Source organism: Chenopodium album, chromosome 12, assembly GCF_948465745.1.
Source record: "Chenopodium album chromosome 12, dcCheAlbu1.1, whole genome shotgun sequence".
NCBI lineage: Eukaryota > Viridiplantae > Streptophyta > Magnoliopsida > Caryophyllales > Amaranthaceae > Chenopodium > Chenopodium album.
This window is the reverse complement of record NC_137845.1, coordinates 14,254,052-14,272,146: the sequence shown is the minus strand read 5'-3', so window position 1 is coordinate 14,272,146 and position 18,095 is coordinate 14,254,052. Positions and strand designations below refer to the sequence as shown.

Genomic DNA, 18,095 nt, shown 5'->3' with positions numbered 1-18,095 from the left:
AATCGAATTTAACAAATACGTAATTTGATTCAAATACAAATTTCCTTCATAAAAACTATGACCGTCGATCTATTATCCTAGATTTTAAGCAAAAGAAATTCCCCTTCGAAAAGAGGAGAAAAACCATGTCTTTTAAAGGAGATTGCAAAACCTTGTCTTAGAGAGAATAGAGGAGAGATATTGTTTATCATGTACTCTCTCCGTTTTTAAATACTTGCTCCACTTTTCTTTTGCGGCTATTTTTAAATACTTGCTTCATTTCCTTATTTGGAAAGCTTTTATAATATTTAATTCATTTCACTCTATTAGTGGGATCCAATTTTATTACTTTTAGATTCTCTCTCTTTCAATTTATCTTCCACTAACCCCACTATCTCTATATTTTTTACTTTATCTAATTTAATTTTTCCTAAAACTCCGTGCATGGAGCAAGTATTTAAAAACGAAGGAATTAATTAACATCTTATAATCAAATAATACATCCACTAACTAATAATACTACGTACTGTATTCCCCCCCCCCCCCCCCCCTTTTTTTTCTAATAATAATGTTAATCATAAGATATTGTTAATTTAAAAAGCACATTTTTTGACACGAATTTAATAAGGACTTAAAGAAGTATAGTCTAATTTTTAATTTCTACAAAGAAGAAAGTAATAATTTCTAGGCCGGGCAAAAAGCTTAGGGCTTGTTTGGCATTATTTTTGGTTTTCAGTTTTCTGTTTTTTTTGAAAACTAAAAATCAAAAACAGGAAACAAGAAAAAGGTGTTTCCACTTTTCTGTTGTCAGTTTTCAAAATTATCATGATTTTAATTAGTTTAAATAATTTTTGATTCATTATGTGACATATATAATATACTTTTAAAAACCAAAAAACAGAAAACCACAGTGATGCCAAACGAACCCTTAAGTGTATGCTTTTGCATTATTAAAGACAAGTCGGTATAAGACGGTGGAGGCGGCCTGGCTGGTGTGGCAAGAGTTGGTAAAGAAAGAAATTAAGTAGGTGAATTGAACGAAGCGAGTGTGAATGTCTCAATACAATTTGACGCAAAGGAGATGATCAGATCATACAATGTACATTGATCGTATTAGCCGAATAAGATTGATTAAGAACTCACTACTAAATAAAGCTATTAATGATGGGTTTAAAGTATGTCCTTACATAATAATGCTTTTAATGACATGATTTTTATTAACCTTGCCTAGCTTAAAGAAGGAAATACAAAAAATAGCTCTTTTCTTAAACTAACAATCAATTAAGATCCAAGATGGTCCAAATTATACATAATGAACAACTTTCAATAATATATATATATTTTCTTGCAAAGCAAGCAGTCATTAGCATCTCAAGAATTTATATGGTTGTATAAGTAAAATGGTGAAAATATGACTAGACTTCCAGCGTATATATTTTACCATATTATAGGCTCAACATGCTATATACTAATATACGTATCAAATTATTTTTTTCAGCTCACAAGGTGCATTGGTTGTTACATGCATATGCTAATAAAAAAACAATTGTAAGTAATACTCAAATTCAATCATTCCACCAACCATTGCACAAACATTTTTATGCATGATAATTTATTGTTGGTTTATCAATGTGCTCAGTAAGTTAGTAACAGTGAATAATCCTTTAAATTAAATACAGAAACAAACACCACACCATGTATGTAACAATGAAGCCATAGTTTTTGGTAGTGAAAACATTGAAAATATAAATATTATCGGGTACATGTCATAAAATTAAAGTGTTATAAATCAAATTGAGACAGACATATGAGAATGAAAGTTGTGGCAACTAAATTGAAACAAAGGTATTAGGGCATGTTCTCATTGACTGAAATGAACTGAACTGAATTGAATTGAACTGAACTGAACTGAACTGAAAATAATCTGACGAGAACAGACCCTTATAGTATAAACTATCTCAAATTAATTGAATAAAAAAAAAAAGACACTATCTCAAATTAAAACAATCCTAAATATTGAAGATCACTTCCGAATATATGATGTATGTTCTGGGAATGCTAACTTTTTATTGAGCAATAATTAGTGTCATATGTATTGCCCCAACCCATTCATTATACTGTAATTAACTCCTCGAAGATAGGATGTGCCGTGAAGTATCCCAGATTGAGAAAAAAAAGGGGGGAATTTGATTCTATCTTTAGGCGTACGTCGGTACGTGGGGATGGAGAAGTATTGCCATTGTCCCCAATCATGGTTATATTTCTTTAATTCTTATGGCTACTCGCCTCCCTGTATTTCTTCTTCTACAAAGATGGGGCACACTCGACTCCATAAATGGTTTAAGTCCTCTATTCCAGTGGTTGTGATACCATGAATATATTCATTTTGCATTGTAAACTAGATTTGCATGATATATATATATTGTCCGAGACTAGTGTTAGCGGACTAACTCAACCAAAAGCTTAACCTGATAGTTGAGGCTTAGAAAGGGGAATAAAATAGCTAAGTAAAATTAGCAAACTATTTCATTTAAAAAAGTGTTGCATTAATTTTCTTTTGAAACGAACAATAATGAGAACAAACACCTTGAAAATTTGGACATATATAAACCATTCAAAACTCTTCTTTAGCTTCTTGTTTATTAGTCATACAAAAAAAAGGTACTCACATGATGAAATTTAACATCTCTTATAACTTCACAATTCACATCTCAAATTAAACCACCCAAAAAAAAAAGCAAATTTCCACACACATTACATAATCTCATTTTTTGTCACTCATTACAATTAATACAGTTGTACAAAGTAGTTCAAGCATAAACTTGAGGGTTGGCAATGAGGTGCTCTTCAACAGCCTTGAACATCTTCTGAATTCCTTCTTTGGCCTTTTCAAGATCTTCTTCCATCATCACACTGTCTCCCTTCATGTGGTAGTGTGCTACCATCTTGCACCGGGTTCTGGCTTCAGACACCTCGTACTTGTCTTCATACACAGCGTACTCCACTGTATCAGGAAACGCATCTCCTTCAATGCAAGTGTACTTTAGGTTGAAGTTCTTGGCATCAATCTCGTCCACTCTGTTTTTCACATATTTGAATGGAGCCTCTGCAAAAACATTCAACATATTTAATATTAATGATCAAAGTTATGTATTGATAAACACAAAAGTCAAACTAACATTGTCAAATGAAGACAAAAAAAGACGTATGTTGTATAAGTCCATGCAAGATTGTGGTTCTATATAGGGATGTCAGTGAGGCGGGTCAAGTAGGAGACCCGCCCCACTAGGCGGGGATGGGTCTCGGTTTGGCAGGTGGTGGGGCGGGGAGGGGATAAAAACCATACTCGCCATGGGTGATGGGGCGGGGTGGATTTTAAGTTGTACCTGGCCCATTCCGCCTTGCCCCACCTGCCCCATCCCCATCCCCATCCCCACCTCATATCTATATCTATATATCTTTAAAAGCAAAATTACATAATTTTATACTATTTTATAAAATAATTACGTGAAATACAATAGTAATTATAATACTTTGTACGACACTCATATTATAAACAAAAATGTGTGTAATATTAAGAATGTTTTATTTTTATTATAATCTGTATTAATTATGCAGGATTGTGTATTTGAGAGACGGAGAGTAGATGGATTTTGAGTGGGGATTAGGTGGGTCTGGTGGAAATTAGGTGGGGATGAATATCCAAGTGGGGGGTGGGGCGGGGATGATTTTGGAGTTATACCCGCCAGGGCGGGGATGGGGATGAATATTGGACCCGCTGCGGGGATGGGAATGGGCATGAAAATATTAGGTGGGGATAGGGGTGGGAAGGCCAACATCCGCCCCGCCCCATTGCCATCCCTAGTTCTATATAGCCTAAGAATGTCGTTTAGGACTTCATAATTTTGACTTATAAATAAAAAACATTTATTATTAACATTTAGAGTTAAGTTGTCATACATTATGGACTTATGGTACTATAAAAACGGAGGGAATAGATAACAATTTGTAAGCCCTATTCACTCCACCTTTCCACCTTAAAATAATACTAGTAATATTTACTAAAAATAATTTTAGTTCAGTAAAAATAAGTTCAGTTTAGCAAAAATAATTTCAGTTCAGTAAAAATTAGTAACTCTAAAGAAGAAATATAACAGAGAATTAGTAAAAATAATTTAAGTTCAGTAAAAATAATTTCAGTTCAGCAAAAATAAGGTGAAGTGAACGGTGTAGTACATAGTTGTAAGAAAGTGAAAACTAACCATCAGGGAAATTGATCTGCTTGACGCATCCAACAGTGGTGGAGTCACCTTCAATAAACTCAACCGATTTAGCGAACTGAGGCAAAGCCTTAGGAACAAAGTTATGGTTGTCAAGGGCTAGAGCTTGGAACAACCGGGAGGCGGCGACTGGGCTAGTGATGTCAGCCAGTGTGCATGTGAAAACACCCATGATTAAGTAACAAAGTTAAGACAAGATATTAAAAAGAAAGAAGAGATTAGTTTAGTAAGAAGATTTGCTAATTAGTTGATAATGAGATAATTGGATATGCAAATAATGAGGATTTGATTGGGTATTTATTAGGGTTGGCTGTTGAGCAAAAGCAAACTTGGTAAGGAGAAAGAAGCTGCCTCAGCTTATTCCAAGTCCTTTTTTTGTAATTAACTTTTGGAGCAGCCCTTGCTGAAAATGTGTGGAGAAAAGAATAATACCTTATTATATACTACGTACTTATTACTCTTTTATTTATTTGATCACTTTTAACTCTACTAGAAATGTATGTAAGCACCCACAATGTGTAATAAAAAGGAAAAAAAAAAAAAAAGAAGCATTAAACTCAAAATTATTAAATTCGAAAAATATTAAAGAGGCTGATAAGAGCTATTTTCAATTTTCTTAGTCTAAAACTACAAAACTATAAGGAATACATATTATTTGTTATCATATACTTCCTCCATTTCTTTTTAATTGACACGTTCTTTAGTCACGTTTGCCAACGCATAACTTTAACCATTTATATCTTTAATTATCGATAAGCAAAAATTATGAAAATTTAATATTTTGAAAATATATATCATGACAAATTTAACAAGATCCCCCATGACTATTTTTTCATTATACATAAACCACAAAACACGGTCAAAATGAAGTATGTGAACAGTGCTAAAGTCAAAACGTGTCAACTAAAAAAAAATGGAGGTAGTAGTATATAAAAGACGTATAATTACATAAATTTGGCTAGGCTATAACGTCTTAATCTCTTTTTTTTTTTTATTAATAGCATCTAAATAAAAGTTGGTATTTGTATAATATATTTTGACACTAACCTAAGAATGTATTTGAATTTTAGATTTTAGAAGGTCAATTTAATTTAAGTAATGCAAAGTTGATAAAGTGTGATATTAAATTTTTAATAAAAATAATGAAGTAATTTTTTTAATATATGTAAACTTTTTTAAGGAGAAAGGCTAAATGACAAATTTAAATAGGTGTCTGGTCACACCATGTGGGCGGGATTACTTGAGTTATTCGGTCAGGAGTTAATTGAGGGGCTCAATTAGGGATTACTTGATGGGTTTCTCGAGTTATTTGACCAGGGGTTACTTGAAGGGTTCAATTAGGGATTACTCAGTAAGGGGCTACTTGAAGGGGTCTGGTCAAGGGTTACTTGAGGGGTTACTCGGTCAATATTAGCTCGAGTAACCCCCAACTGAGTAACTCGAGTAACCTCAACCACACAGAAAAATCCCCCTCAAAGATATACTTCTACATTAACAAACAGGTAAAGGACGGTGATGAGGCAAGGGTAGGTGAAGCAGAGTTGGTGAAGCAAGTGTTAATATCTCAATAAAATTCGACTCCTATGAAAGTTTACAGATCAAAGTATTCCACTCAACTAACGAATAATCACTTAAATAAAAAGTTGCAGATTCTAATATAAGTGTTCAAATCTCATATGCCCCGTAAAATATTAACTTATACATACTCATAGAATCATAGACTTCTAAATTCTGTTTTGTGTATTCTTCCTAGCTTAAGCATGAACTGTCACAACCGAAATCCTTGATTCTTCACGGCCTTCACCAGATTATATGATTTGTACTCTTGTAGAGGCGAAGCTATAACAGGGAATTGATGAAATCAGCAACTATGCTGACTTCTTCCTCAAGAACAGGACAAAATGAGTGAGAATCTTACAGAGAGAAACGAGAGAATTTAGAGAGAGAGATTTGTGATTTGTTAAAATGTTTATTATTTCTGAATAATGTTATTACAGCTCTAAACTATATATATAGTACAACTACTATACAAAGATGATAATACAAGGCTTAACAGAATTCTGTAATAACAGAATAGTTGGCAACCCCAAATAACAAACTCAGGAAACTTCTAGAATAAGAACTATGTAGAACCTTCTGCACAAAAAGTGACAGTCTGTGATGTTTTGTAGGATAATTAGAACTTTCAGCCTAGTCATCTAATGTTCATAAATATGTAATAACCATAGAATTACTTGATACTTGACCACAAAGTTTTTATTCCAACTGATGTTTTCAAGTATTTAACATTTATGCGAAGATCAAAGACTGCAAGACAACTAAAAGCTGCAGTACATTGGCTAAATCTTATTTCACTCAAAAAAAAAAAAAAAACAAAAACAGACTGCAAGAAACATTGAGATATACAACAGAATCACTGAACCAGCAGTGACTCAGTGAGAATAGAATTGAATACCTGCTCGATCATTTACTTCGTACAGTGTATGGATTATGGAACATTATTAAGCCAGATTTTGGGGACATGTTGTATCAAATAGTAATCTTTTCCGCTTGGTATAGCAAATCTTGTTGATAAGTGCGGGCAATTCATAATGTAGAGTTCTTGCAGAGCTCTAAGATGTTGAAATCCCTTAGGTACCTCCAAGAGATTTTGACAGTCTTTGATTCTCAATTTCCGAAGAGAAGAAAAACGTTGTAGCCAATTTGGAAGTTCCACCAAACCCAAACAATTATCTATATAAAGATTTTGAAGGGAGGCTGTAGCAGATTGAACACAATTTGGCAGACTTGCTAACTTCGGTACTCCTGTTATGCTCAATGTCCGAAGGCTTTGAAGGCCTTGCAAGCCGCCTCCTTCCTCCAAATCTAGCTCTGTACAATTATCTATTTCTAAAGTCTGCAGACCAATGAACTTCATGTTGCTTGAAATACTAGTCAATTTTGGACAGTCCTCAATGATCAAGGTCTGAAGGGAAGTGAGGCTTGTTACGACATTGTTGTTGTTCCATAAGGATTCTAATCTCTTACATGACCCAAACCAAATGTAACGTAGACAACTCAAATGATTCAATTTAGTGCTAACTAAGCTCTTCTGGCATGTTGTCACAGTAAAACTTCTTAAGTTCTGTAGCCGGTGAACACCTCTTGGAAGCTCTTTCAATCGCTCACATCCATCTAGATAAAATGCTTCTAGATATATTAAGTCACATATTTCTTCGGGAAGAGATTGAATGATAGGATTACCCGACAAGTCCAGATATCTCAAATGTTTCAAGTTCCCGATCAAGCTTGGTAGTTCTTCAAACGAACTACCTTCAAGCTCCAGGATGCGTAAACAACTAAAAGTGGATAGGACTTTCTGAAGAAATGATTGGCTAATATAATTTATTTTATAACCAAGTCGGAATGTTCGTGCATTCTTAGCCTTCAGAAGCTCTTTAGGAAATTTCATATCCTCTAAATTATTAGAACTCTCGTATACCCAAACTATATGCCTAGTAAATTCTGAAACTATCACTTCATCTAGAGTTACGACCGCTAGTTCTTCCCCCATAACATTCAGAGCAAGATCGTGCAAGAGATCATGCATTTTACACCCTTCAAGCCATCCATTTGACCGAAAACTCGGCTCTTGTAGAAGAGACATTGATGCTAGTTTCTTGAGATACTCGTTTCCCCATACTTCAATATCTTTGTTTCCATTGCTTTGTGGCAATAGACCAAGTGCGCTCCACATATATGGTATATACCCCGTGTAAAGATGCAAATCCTTCACGTATAATGACATGTAGGCAAAACATGGTTTCAAGTGAGATGGAAGTGAGTCATAGCTTAATTTTAAGAGTTGCACCACCTTATCATATTGATGATTCAACTCTGTAAAGCTATCCATATTACTAATTCGTTGCCATTCATGCTCGTCCCTATTTAACCTCAATAAACTCCCCAAAGTCTTCACAACAAGAGGGATGCCACAACATTTCTCGACTATAGACCTCCCAATCTCGTAAAGGTTTTCATACTTTTCTTCGTCACCTTCGATGAATGCTAATTGCTTAAATATGGACCAACAAACATGAAATGGAAGCTTGTCCAAGTTATAAGGTTCCATAGTTCGAGTAATTGAAGCAACTTCGGAATTTCTTGTAGTGATCAAAATTACACTACCTGATTTACCAATTTTCAGCATGTTCATAAGTTCATTCCACAAGTCTATGTCATTTACCCAAACATCATCCAATACAAGAAAGTATCTTTTTCCGTTCAATAAATTACGGAGCTTTTTCAACAAAATATGTGAATTAAGGTTCCCTATATTGTCATCACTACCATCTTTTACAATGTCCTCTATAATCTTACAAACATCAAACTTGTTCGATACACATGCCCACAGTTTAAGATCAAAGTGTTCAATATCATTAATCACTAATCTAGCTAATGCTGTTTTTCCGATCCCACCCATCCCGACTATAGGAAGCACTGAGAGTTTACTAACATTATTGACACCATTCAATATGTTAATAATATCTTGCTTAGCCTCATTTCTTCCCTTAATAGCGGGCTCATACACAAACGCACATCCGCCTAAAGGTTCTTTAGGCTCATCCTTAGAGGTTTTGACTGGACGCTTGGTTAACTCAAAATCATTTTTCTTAGCCACTATATTTTCTAGATTTTTGCGGAGATTGCTTATTTTGTGACTCAAACCAAAGGTTGAAATGACAGGATTTGAAAAGGAAATATAGTACCTGAACTGACGTCCAAGTTGGCCTTGATTAACACGACGTTGCATAACATCAAAGGCCACTTCATCCAAGAGGTCATCAATATCATAAACAATGCTCTTAAGATCTCTAAGCCAAATTTTGTAAGCGTTATTAGTAAGCTGCTCCTCCTCTGCATCTTCAAGAACAGCGCAAATGGCCTCCAATTGGTCGGCTATGATCTTGAGATCTTTTTTAACTGACTTTGCACCTTTGATCTCTTCAGCAACGTAGGTATAAACAAGATCACCGGGGGCAGAAGCGATCTTTCCTAGAATGAGTTTTGCAATAGTCAAGATGATTGCTTCTACCATTTTTGTGTCTAAGAAACGAAGAAGAGAGACACAAAAATTAAGACTGATCAACTGAACTTAGGTTTGGTGCCATGTTATGGTGAAGTTAACTGTTAATATACATACAAAGTCAACATTTAATCATTCAATTAGTTTATTGATGCATTTCTGGCTGCCACAATGAATATAGAAATACTTGCATTTTTATTAAATATGCAACTCTATGAACAAGTCTCTGTTAACACCACCTTAATCATGATTGTGTATCACTAATACTGATACATGTGAATCCTTGTCAACTACCACGACAGCGATCACCAAATGGATAATAAAAAATTAATGTTATTCCAATCGTATCAAATCACATAAACAAATCTAATACAGTATTATAATTGTCTGAAAGACAATGAAGCTAATAATTCAGGAAACCAAATTTATTCTTACAAAATTAGTTATATATAGATTTTTTTTAATGGAATATGAGAGGGAGCAATCATTATCGTAAAACAAGGTACAACCAGAGCCCAATGCATTGAAACAATATTTTACTAACCATGGAAATCATAGAGCATTACATCAATTTAATAAAGGTTCATCACAGCCATTTCAACTCCAATAATTAGAATTTTTCGGAAACACGACTAAAATTTAAAACACTTCCAATATTATCTCTCTCTTACTCCGTATTTGACTATCAATTGTGCAAAATTATCTCTCCTCTTACACCCACAATTTTTCTTGGAGTTCACCAATAGTTGCAATTTAGGTACTGAAATTTGAGTTGTAGCAAATTAGGTACTCCAGCGATCACCGGAGGTAAACTACAGCCATCATTAAAGTGATTAATTTATTTACCCCATAGGTCAGCATTTTCATTTCATAGATTATAAAAATGCAGGAAAATACAAGAAAACAACAGATTGACAAAAAAGAACAATTAATTTATTTTCCAGCTCAAATAAATTGCCTAAATAAAAATAATAATCAAAATTGCAATAATCTCCATTAAAGATAGAGAAAAAGGTTGTATACCTGATGGAAGCCTCTCCCTCAACGTCTCGAGCTTGTTCTTCAAGATCACTTGCGCGTTCTCGCCTCCCTCTCTCTCCTTTCTCGCTCAATCCAAGCAGCATTAGCTTGTAAAATAGGGAATTGAATTGATAAATAAGTGTGTTCTTCAATAATCATATCTTAACCAAGCTGTTTATAATGAAATCCAAATGACGAATTCCATTTTTCTAAAATTTCAGATAAACTTACCGATGCAATAAAAGGATTGATTTCTTCTAAATCCAACCGAATAACTTAACAATTGATCCAAATTCTCAGTATTTAGGGTTCTAAAAAGCTTCAAACGCATAAATGACTCATCAATTATCAAAAACGAAAGATACCAAATCTGGAAATTCAGAAAATTTACAAAAACCCTAAGTTCAAAAAATCAATAATTATAATCAAAGTTATGGCAATTAAACATCAAATTGAACCGGAAAAAGAGAAATACCTGACAGTGTTGTTGTTTCATGAGATGAATTAGGGTTTGATAGGCGAGCTTGAGCTCAAAGTTGGAGTGTCGAACAACCATTTTAATGGGTTTAAGAAGGCGAGGATCAATTCCTAGTTCAGTTGAATTGGTTGAAGAAGCTGTTGAAGATGGAGCAAAAAAAGCTTTTGGTGATGCCATTGGCAGATTTTTTTTTTTTAAAACTAAAATTCGTACTGCATAATTTAACGGTTCTTTCTCTGTATGGCTAGTCATAGACTCATAGTCATGTCGTCGGGTTACTTATTTAGGGATTACCTATTCGGTCAAAAGTTATTTATTTTGGGATTATTCACTTAGTTAGCGCGTTTTTGTGTTTATTTATTCAAGGGTTACTTATTTAAGGGTTACCCAGTCGGTTAGCGCGTTTTTTGTGTGAGAGTGACCCCTGATCGACTGAGTAATCCCTGAATACGAAACCTCATAATAAGAAACCCTGAATAAGGGCATGTTCTCATACGATTATTTTCAATTCAGTTCAGTTTAGTTCAGCTCTAATAAGTTCAGTTCAGTTTAACTCCTAATTTCCTTCTCTTATAAAATATTCATTTTAGTTCAGTTCAGTTCAGTTCAGCTCTAATAAGTTCAGTTCAGTTCAGCTCATTTCAATCAATGAGAACCGGCCCTAAATAACCTCGGTTATGACATAGTGTGGCCGGGTTGATGCGTTTTTTGTGAGGCTGGCCACAACATGTGGTCACTTGTAAAAGAACAAAATAACCCTTATAACACTGACTAAGTGACCCTTGTAATACTGACCGAGTAACTCCTGAGTAACCCCATAACACTGGCGAAGTAACCCTCATTGAACAAATAACCTCTATATAACACTAACGAAGTAACCCTTATGATGGATGGTCACATCGTGTGCCCAGCCACATATAAGAATTTGTGTTTTTTTTAGAAAAAAAGTTAAGAGGGGTAATATGAGAAAGTGAAATTTATGACCTAAACCCCCCTTTCACTTATATAGGATAGATATCATATATATGATGATAAAATCATACTTAAGTCATGTATAACCCTCTAGTGTTGATTTTTTACTTTTGAAAGTTACACACCGTAACCTTAAACTTTCAATTATGTTATTATGTATCAATAGTGACCTTGTCGTTATCCTACCGTTAGCGGACCCATTTTACACCAATTAATTTTTTTTTTCTCAATTTTGTGCTAATAAAAAAAAAGTTTAGGTAAAGGTTTTAGGGATCATTTTGACCCTTAAGGTTCCAAATTGAGCTCGGTTTTGGGGGAAAATAAAATTTAAAAGCGCTATTTTTTATGAATATAATTTTGTTTAAGAATTACAAACAAATCATGCATCGCATGGGTTTTATCTGTAATCATAATTGAGAACAACATTTACTTCTTTATAGCTTATTTAGTCAAAAAAATACTTTTCATTAGTAAGTGAAACTTAACATCTCTTACTTCACAATTCACATCCCAACAAGGCAACAAGTACATACTTTTCTCACACTTTATTATTTCTCCCAAACCACCCAAAAAAGGAAAGAAGGAAAATTAAATTAAAAACAGCACACATTACATATCAATAGCTCCAAATTTTGTAGTTAAATCACTCATAAAAACTTTGGATAATATTTCAAGCATAAACTTGAGGGTTGGCAATGAGGTGCTCTTCAACAGCCTTAAACATCTTTTGGATTCCTTCTTTGGCCTTCTCAACATCCTCATCCTTCATCACATTGTCTCCCTTCATGTGGTAGTGAGCCACCATCTTGCACCGTGTCCCGGCTTCGGATACATCATACTTATCTTCGTACACAGCGTACTCCACTGTTTCAGGGAACACATCTCCTTCAATGCAAGTGTACTTAAGGTAGAAGTTGTTGGAATCAATCTCGTCCACTCTATTTTTCACATATTTGAATGGAGCCTCTGCAAAAATGATCAACGTAGTATTAATATTATATTAATGATCAAAGTTGTACATTTTGAAAAGTAAAAGTCAACTTTGTAAAAAAATAATGATCAAATTAAAGTAGTACATTATTGAGATAAGTAAGTAAAAGTCAACCTTGTAAAAAAGTTAAATTATTTACAAAAAAAATAAGTGTATGTAAATGTGTTATGTACTTATGTTAGAGGATGTTAGCATGTTATACACACAAGAAAATTGGGTAACGTTTAATTAATACGGAGTAGTAAGAAAATAAACTAACCATCGGGGAAATTGATCTGCTTGATACATCCAACAGTGGTGGAGTCGCCTTCAACAAACACAACGGATTTAGCCAAGTGAGGCAAAGCCTTAGGAACAAAGTTATGGTTGTCAATGGCTAGAGCTTGGAACAACCGGGACGCGGCGACTGGGCTGGTGATATCAGCCAATGTGTATGTGAAGACACCCATGATTACTAAGGAGTGATAAATTTAAGATAGCTAAGGACAATTATCTAGAAGAATAAAAGGCTTAGTTTAGTAGGAAGATTTAGTGAAGAAGAGAATGCATTCGATATGTAAATAATGAGAAATAGATTGGGTATATATAGGGTTGGGACTTGGGAGTGTGGAAAGTCTAACTAAAATAATGTAAGTTATTGGTAAGGACAAATTAAAGAAGCCGCCTCATTATTTTAAGTGCCTTTTTTATTCACCTTTTGGTAGAGCAAAATAATTGAGGGAGATAGCATACATAAATAATTAAATACGTATTCGTTTATTTTTATCTGATTATTTAATTGACTATTAAAAGTATAAGCACATAATAAATGTGTGAAGTTGTAAAATAAAATACGGAGTAATAAATAAATTAAATAGGACAAGTATTTTTTTTTTTTTTTTTGCAAATACGACAAGTTAAATCATATGAACTTATGAAGTACGAAATAATTGAAAACTCTAGACTTAAAATTGTAGTGAGTTAACAGTATTAATCACAATCAAAACTACTTTAATTTTAGACTATGAGGATTCTCTATGTACTATACTATCACAGTGCATAATTACATAAGCATTAATATCTTAAATTATTACACTACAATGTATATGATACTCCGTATATTAATAACATACATATTGACTAACTGAACAATATTTTAATTTTACTATATACTCCCTCCGTATCTAAATTACATTCCTCCTTTCTATTTTGGGTATTCCAAAATTACATTTCACCTTAGTAAGTTTTTTTCTTCTAAATATCCCAAATACACTCTTTTTTTCAATTGTACTTTTAATATATAATTAATATATTTACATTCCACTTTTAATGTTTAGTTGGATAATGTACTTTTTCAGCCTTTAATTTTTCAGAATCCTTGTGCCAAATTACAATGAATATGATTGGTTAAAAATTTTCAATTAGGAACATGTGATTGGTCCTTTTTTTTTGCAAAGGATTGATGACATGTCATGAGTAATCATTAATCTATCTTTGTTTTATTCAAAAATATTATTTAATGTTTTGTACTTCCCATTGCATTATCTAATTATTGTTATTTGTCTTATTCTTTCCTCCTTAATTCCCGTGTAAATTTCCAAACAGGAATGTAATTTAGGGACGGAGGGAGTATGAATTATAATTACAAGCATGTTAGTTGGTCAAATTTGATTTGTGAATAATAATGCAAAAGTTAAACTTAAAGCTTGACATTAAACAAACAAATGAAGTATGTAAACGTTATGAGCAAAAGGCTGAAAGTTTTGCTTTTGCATTAAAAACAGGTAGAAGGCGGTGGTGAAGCAAGAGTAGGTGAAGCAGAGTTGGTGAAGCAATGCAAGTGTGAATATCTCAATAGAATTTGACTCCATGAGACTATTGGTCAAATAATTCCATTCAATGGATATAGCCCTTGGGATTTGGCATGGAAAGCAATGCAAGATATGTTGAAAACTTGAGATAGATAAATCCTCCCTAGCTCCTTTCATCCTTTCAGTCTCGGGTTCGAGAGTTGATGTATTACTATCAATAAGTAAAAACGTAAATACATTTATAAAAATAAATATACGTAGCACTCATAGGTCATAAATAAAAAAGAACTAAAGGGTGAGAAAGAGATTCGAACCCACAACGCCTAGGAGCAATGTTCTCCTTTGATGATGTGTAACAATGATCTACTTAGCCATCTTGTACTTAAAAGTAGATTTTCACTGGATATTTTTGCACTCTAGATCTTAATTTCAATTATAGATTCTTGGGCCCAAAGAATTTAGGCCTTGTGCACTTGAATTGTTTGCACATCCTAGTATTCAACTATTTACATTCAAACGAGAGATTGTGAGTTCAAGTCTTGACGACTCATGGTTTTAGATGTGAAGATAGAAGAGAGCAATGAAGTTACATCAGTGATGAGGATTTGAAGTCATGTCATCTTTACAATGGAGTTAGAGCCGGAAAAAAGGAGGGTCGTCGTCGTGTCATATTCATCTCGTATTACTCACAAAATTCATCATGGTGTGTAAAATAATGTGCAGTGTAAAGCTTGCCTTCATTCATTAGAGATGTCATCAATATATACCGTACAAAGATATTCTGTTGGACTTAGAAAATAATCTAGATAAGATCAAATACTACCAAAAATCCTAAGTCATGCCAACTATACAATATAAGATAATATCATATATTTCTATCTTAACACCCCCCTCAAGTTGGAGCACGATGTGGATCGAAAGTGTCTAACTTGGACAAGAGGTTATCAAATTGTCGTTTACCAAGGGCCTTGGTAAAAACGTCCGCCAACTAAGAGTCCGTAGAAACACGAAACGACTCAATTATACCATTCGAAATGGCATCTCGCACAAAGTGACAATCGACCACAATATGTTTGGTGCGTTCATGAAACACCGGATTCTTGACAATGTGAAGGGTCGATTGACTATCAAAAAATAATGGAATAGCCTGGGGATGTTGAATGCCAAGACTTAGCAATAAGCCCTTTAGCCATTTCAGTTCACAAGTAGCAGCAGTCATAGAGCGATACTCCGCCTCTGAGGATGAAGTGGAAACTATGGGTTGTTTCTTTGTTTTCCACGAAATAGGTGACTTACCTAAGAAAACCAACCATCCGGTCAAGGATCGACTAGCGAGTGGACAGGCTACCCAATTCGAGTCACACCACCCTTGTAAAGTCAAATCACTATCAGCTCGACGTAGAATACCTTGTCCAGGAGTTCCTTTCAAATATCTGACAACCTGTAGTGCTGCTTCCCAATGCTCCACTCGAGGTTGTTGCATAAATTGAGATAAAATGTGCACTGAATATGCAAGATCAGGCCGAGTTACTGCAAGATACACAAGTCATCCAACTAGACGATGATACATTTCTGGTTCTGAAAAAGTGGCACCCTTTGCGTGACCCAAACGATGATTTTGCTCCATAGGAAAACCCGACGGTTTTGAACCAGTCAAACCAGCCTCTGAAATGATATCAAGAGTATATTTTCGCTGGCATAGAAACAATCCAGTCGCACTCCGAGCAACCTCGATGCCAAGAAAATATTTCAAAGCACCTAGGTCTTTCATTTTAAAACAATCTCACAAATAAGCCTTAAAAGCACGCAACGCAGCGGAATTATTACTCGAAATTATAAGATCATCATCATATGCCAAAACATTAATATGAACAGACTCCTTAGTGAATTTGAACAAGGAATAATCAAAGTAAGATTGGAGAAAACCATACCCTTTCAAAGCTGTGACCAGTTTAGCAAACTAACATCTTGGAGCCTGTTTCAGACCATACAACGATTTTCTCAATCGACAAACTAAATTCGGATTTTGAGTTTCAAACCCGGGAGGCAATTTCATGTAGACCTCTTCATCAAGATCACCATGAAGAAATGCATTGTGAACGTCCATCTGGTGAAGTTCCCAATTCTTCGATGCAGCAATAGCTAAGAAAGCTCGGACTGTAGTCATTTTTGCAACAGGAGCAAAGGTCTCATTATAGGCAATGGTCGGCTTTTGATGATTACCGAACACCACCAATCTTGACTTGAGATGCTCGATATCTCCATTTGAGAGATATTTTGTTTTATATACCCATTGGCTACTAAGGGCACGTTTTCCCGGCGGCAATTCTTCTAAAGTCCATGTCCTATTATCCTCCAACGCTCTTATTTCCTCTTGCATTGACTTCCTCCACCCCTCATGCTTCATTGCCTCTTTAAAAGATTTCGGTTCTTGACCCGAAATTATTGCTGCCAAAAAATGACGATAATTTACAGAAAATTTGTCACAATTAATATAATGTGCTATAGGGTAAGGAGTACCTGAGGATTGCTGTGAACATGGAGTAGACGTTGATGGAGATGGACTTTTTGCTAACACTGTGTGCGTCACATAATCCCGCAATACCGACGGAATTTTGTCACGGAAACCTCGACCAAGCTGCTGGGACTGAGCTGCCGTAGACTGTTCAAGAGGCTGAGCTTGCTCTGGCATTGCTGCCTCGGGCTGGGGGTCAGACCCGAGCTGTTGGCGGACTGGAATTGCAGCGTCAAGTTGCTTTTGCGTGGCTGCAGTGCACTCCGTGGCTCCCTGCGGGCAGCAGCAGATTGCCGCGGGTTGCCCGCGGAGTGGTCTGTGAGGGGCGAACAACCTGCTGTTGTTCTAGTTCAACCTGCTCAAAAGGGGGCTGCTGAACTGGAATGTCTTCCTCAACGACATTCATCTCTTGCGCTTCACCATGTACCAAATTATTCTCAAAATCTGGATCAACCACGACATCATCAACCATGGGCACAATGTTCTTTGGCTCAATATTCACCTCATTCGAATCACGAAATGGAAAGACATCCTCAAAAAACTTCACATCCCGGGAAACAAAAAACTCTTTATTTTCGAGATCATATAAAGACCATCCCTTTTTGCCAAACGAATACCCCAAAAATACACATTTTCTACTCCGACTCTCAAATTTATCCCCCTTGGTTTTCTAATTATGTGCAAAGCATAAACACCCAAAGGTACGAATAGTATTATATGATGGAGGAAAGCCAAATAAAATCTCAAAGGGTGTTTTGTTGTTTAATAAAGGAGAAGGAGTCCTATTAATCAAATGGGCGGCCGCAAGAACACATTCCTTCCAAAAATAAATAGGTAACTGTGGCTGAAAACGCAAGGCTCTAGCAACATTTAAAATGTGTTTGTGTTTCCGTTCGACTCGACCATTTTGTTGAGGTGTCCCAACACAAGATGTGTAAACAGAACCCCAGTGGCATTAAAATAGTTACGCAAACAATTAAATTCCGTACCATTATCACTTTGAAC

At 35.0% G+C, this 18,095-nt stretch overlaps 3 protein-coding genes across 8 annotated transcripts; all 3 read right to left on the bottom strand.

Annotated features, from left to right (window-relative positions):
* Positions 1-2,751: 2,751 nt before the first annotated feature.
* LOC145572089 (pathogenesis-related protein STH-21-like) lies at positions 2,752-4,472 on the bottom strand. The gene is made up of 2 exons (XM_081631115.1): positions 4,242-4,472; positions 2,752-3,085 (listed from the first exon to the last, which is right to left on the bottom strand). Exons 1-2 carry the CDS (start codon positions 4,429-4,431, stop codon positions 2,790-2,792), a joined length of 486 nt encoding a protein of 161 aa, XP_081487241.1. The 5' UTR covers positions 4,432-4,472; the 3' UTR covers positions 2,752-2,789.
* Positions 4,473-6,309: 1,837 nt separating this feature from the next.
* LOC145572088 (putative disease resistance protein RGA3) lies at positions 6,310-11,034 on the bottom strand. Of its 6 annotated transcripts, none has more exons than XM_081631110.1 (4): positions 10,820-11,034; positions 10,576-10,714; positions 10,348-10,451; positions 6,310-9,344 (listed from the first exon to the last, which is right to left on the bottom strand). In XM_081631110.1, the coding sequence occupies exon 4, from the start codon at positions 9,334-9,336 to the stop codon at positions 6,748-6,750; it is 2,589 nt and encodes an 862-aa protein (XP_081487236.1). In that variant the 5' UTR covers positions 9,337-9,344; positions 10,348-10,451; positions 10,576-10,714; positions 10,820-11,034; the 3' UTR covers positions 6,310-6,747. The 6 variants fall into 6 exon arrangements, with proteins under 6 accessions (XP_081487236.1, XP_081487238.1, XP_081487237.1 ...); XM_081631112.1 differs by having other exon boundaries at positions 6,310-9,293; XM_081631111.1 differs by having other exon boundaries at positions 10,576-10,663.
* A 1,393-nt stretch (positions 11,035-12,427) lies between these two features.
* LOC145572087 (pathogenesis-related protein STH-21-like) lies at positions 12,428-13,309 on the bottom strand. The gene is made up of 2 exons (XM_081631108.1): positions 13,045-13,309; positions 12,428-12,760 (listed from the first exon to the last, which is right to left on the bottom strand). Exons 1-2 carry the CDS (start codon positions 13,232-13,234, stop codon positions 12,465-12,467), a joined length of 486 nt encoding a protein of 161 aa, XP_081487234.1. The 5' UTR covers positions 13,235-13,309; the 3' UTR covers positions 12,428-12,464.
* Between the last annotated feature and the right edge of the window lie 4,786 nt (positions 13,310-18,095).

What these genes read in the sequence shown, in the direction of transcription:
- LOC145572089 (XM_081631115.1), bottom strand. Translation starts at nt 4,431, where the DNA reads ATGGGTGTTTTCACATGCACACTGGCTGACATCACTAGCCCAGTCGCC. An exon ending in GCAGATCAATTTCCCTGATG is followed by an intron (nt 3,086 to 4,241) that starts GTTAGTTTTCAC and finishes ATGTTTTTGCAG; the next exon opens with AGGCTCCATTCAAATATGTG.
- LOC145572088 (XM_081631109.1), bottom strand. Translation starts at nt 9,336, where the DNA reads ATGGTAGAAGCAATCATCTTGACTATTGCAAAACTCATTCTAGGAAAG.
- LOC145572087 (XM_081631108.1), bottom strand. Translation starts at nt 13,234, where the DNA reads ATGGGTGTCTTCACATACACATTGGCTGATATCACCAGCCCAGTCGCC. An exon ending in GCAGATCAATTTCCCCGATG is followed by an intron (nt 12,761 to 13,044) that starts GTTAGTTTATTT and finishes TCATTTTTGCAG; the next exon opens with AGGCTCCATTCAAATATGTG.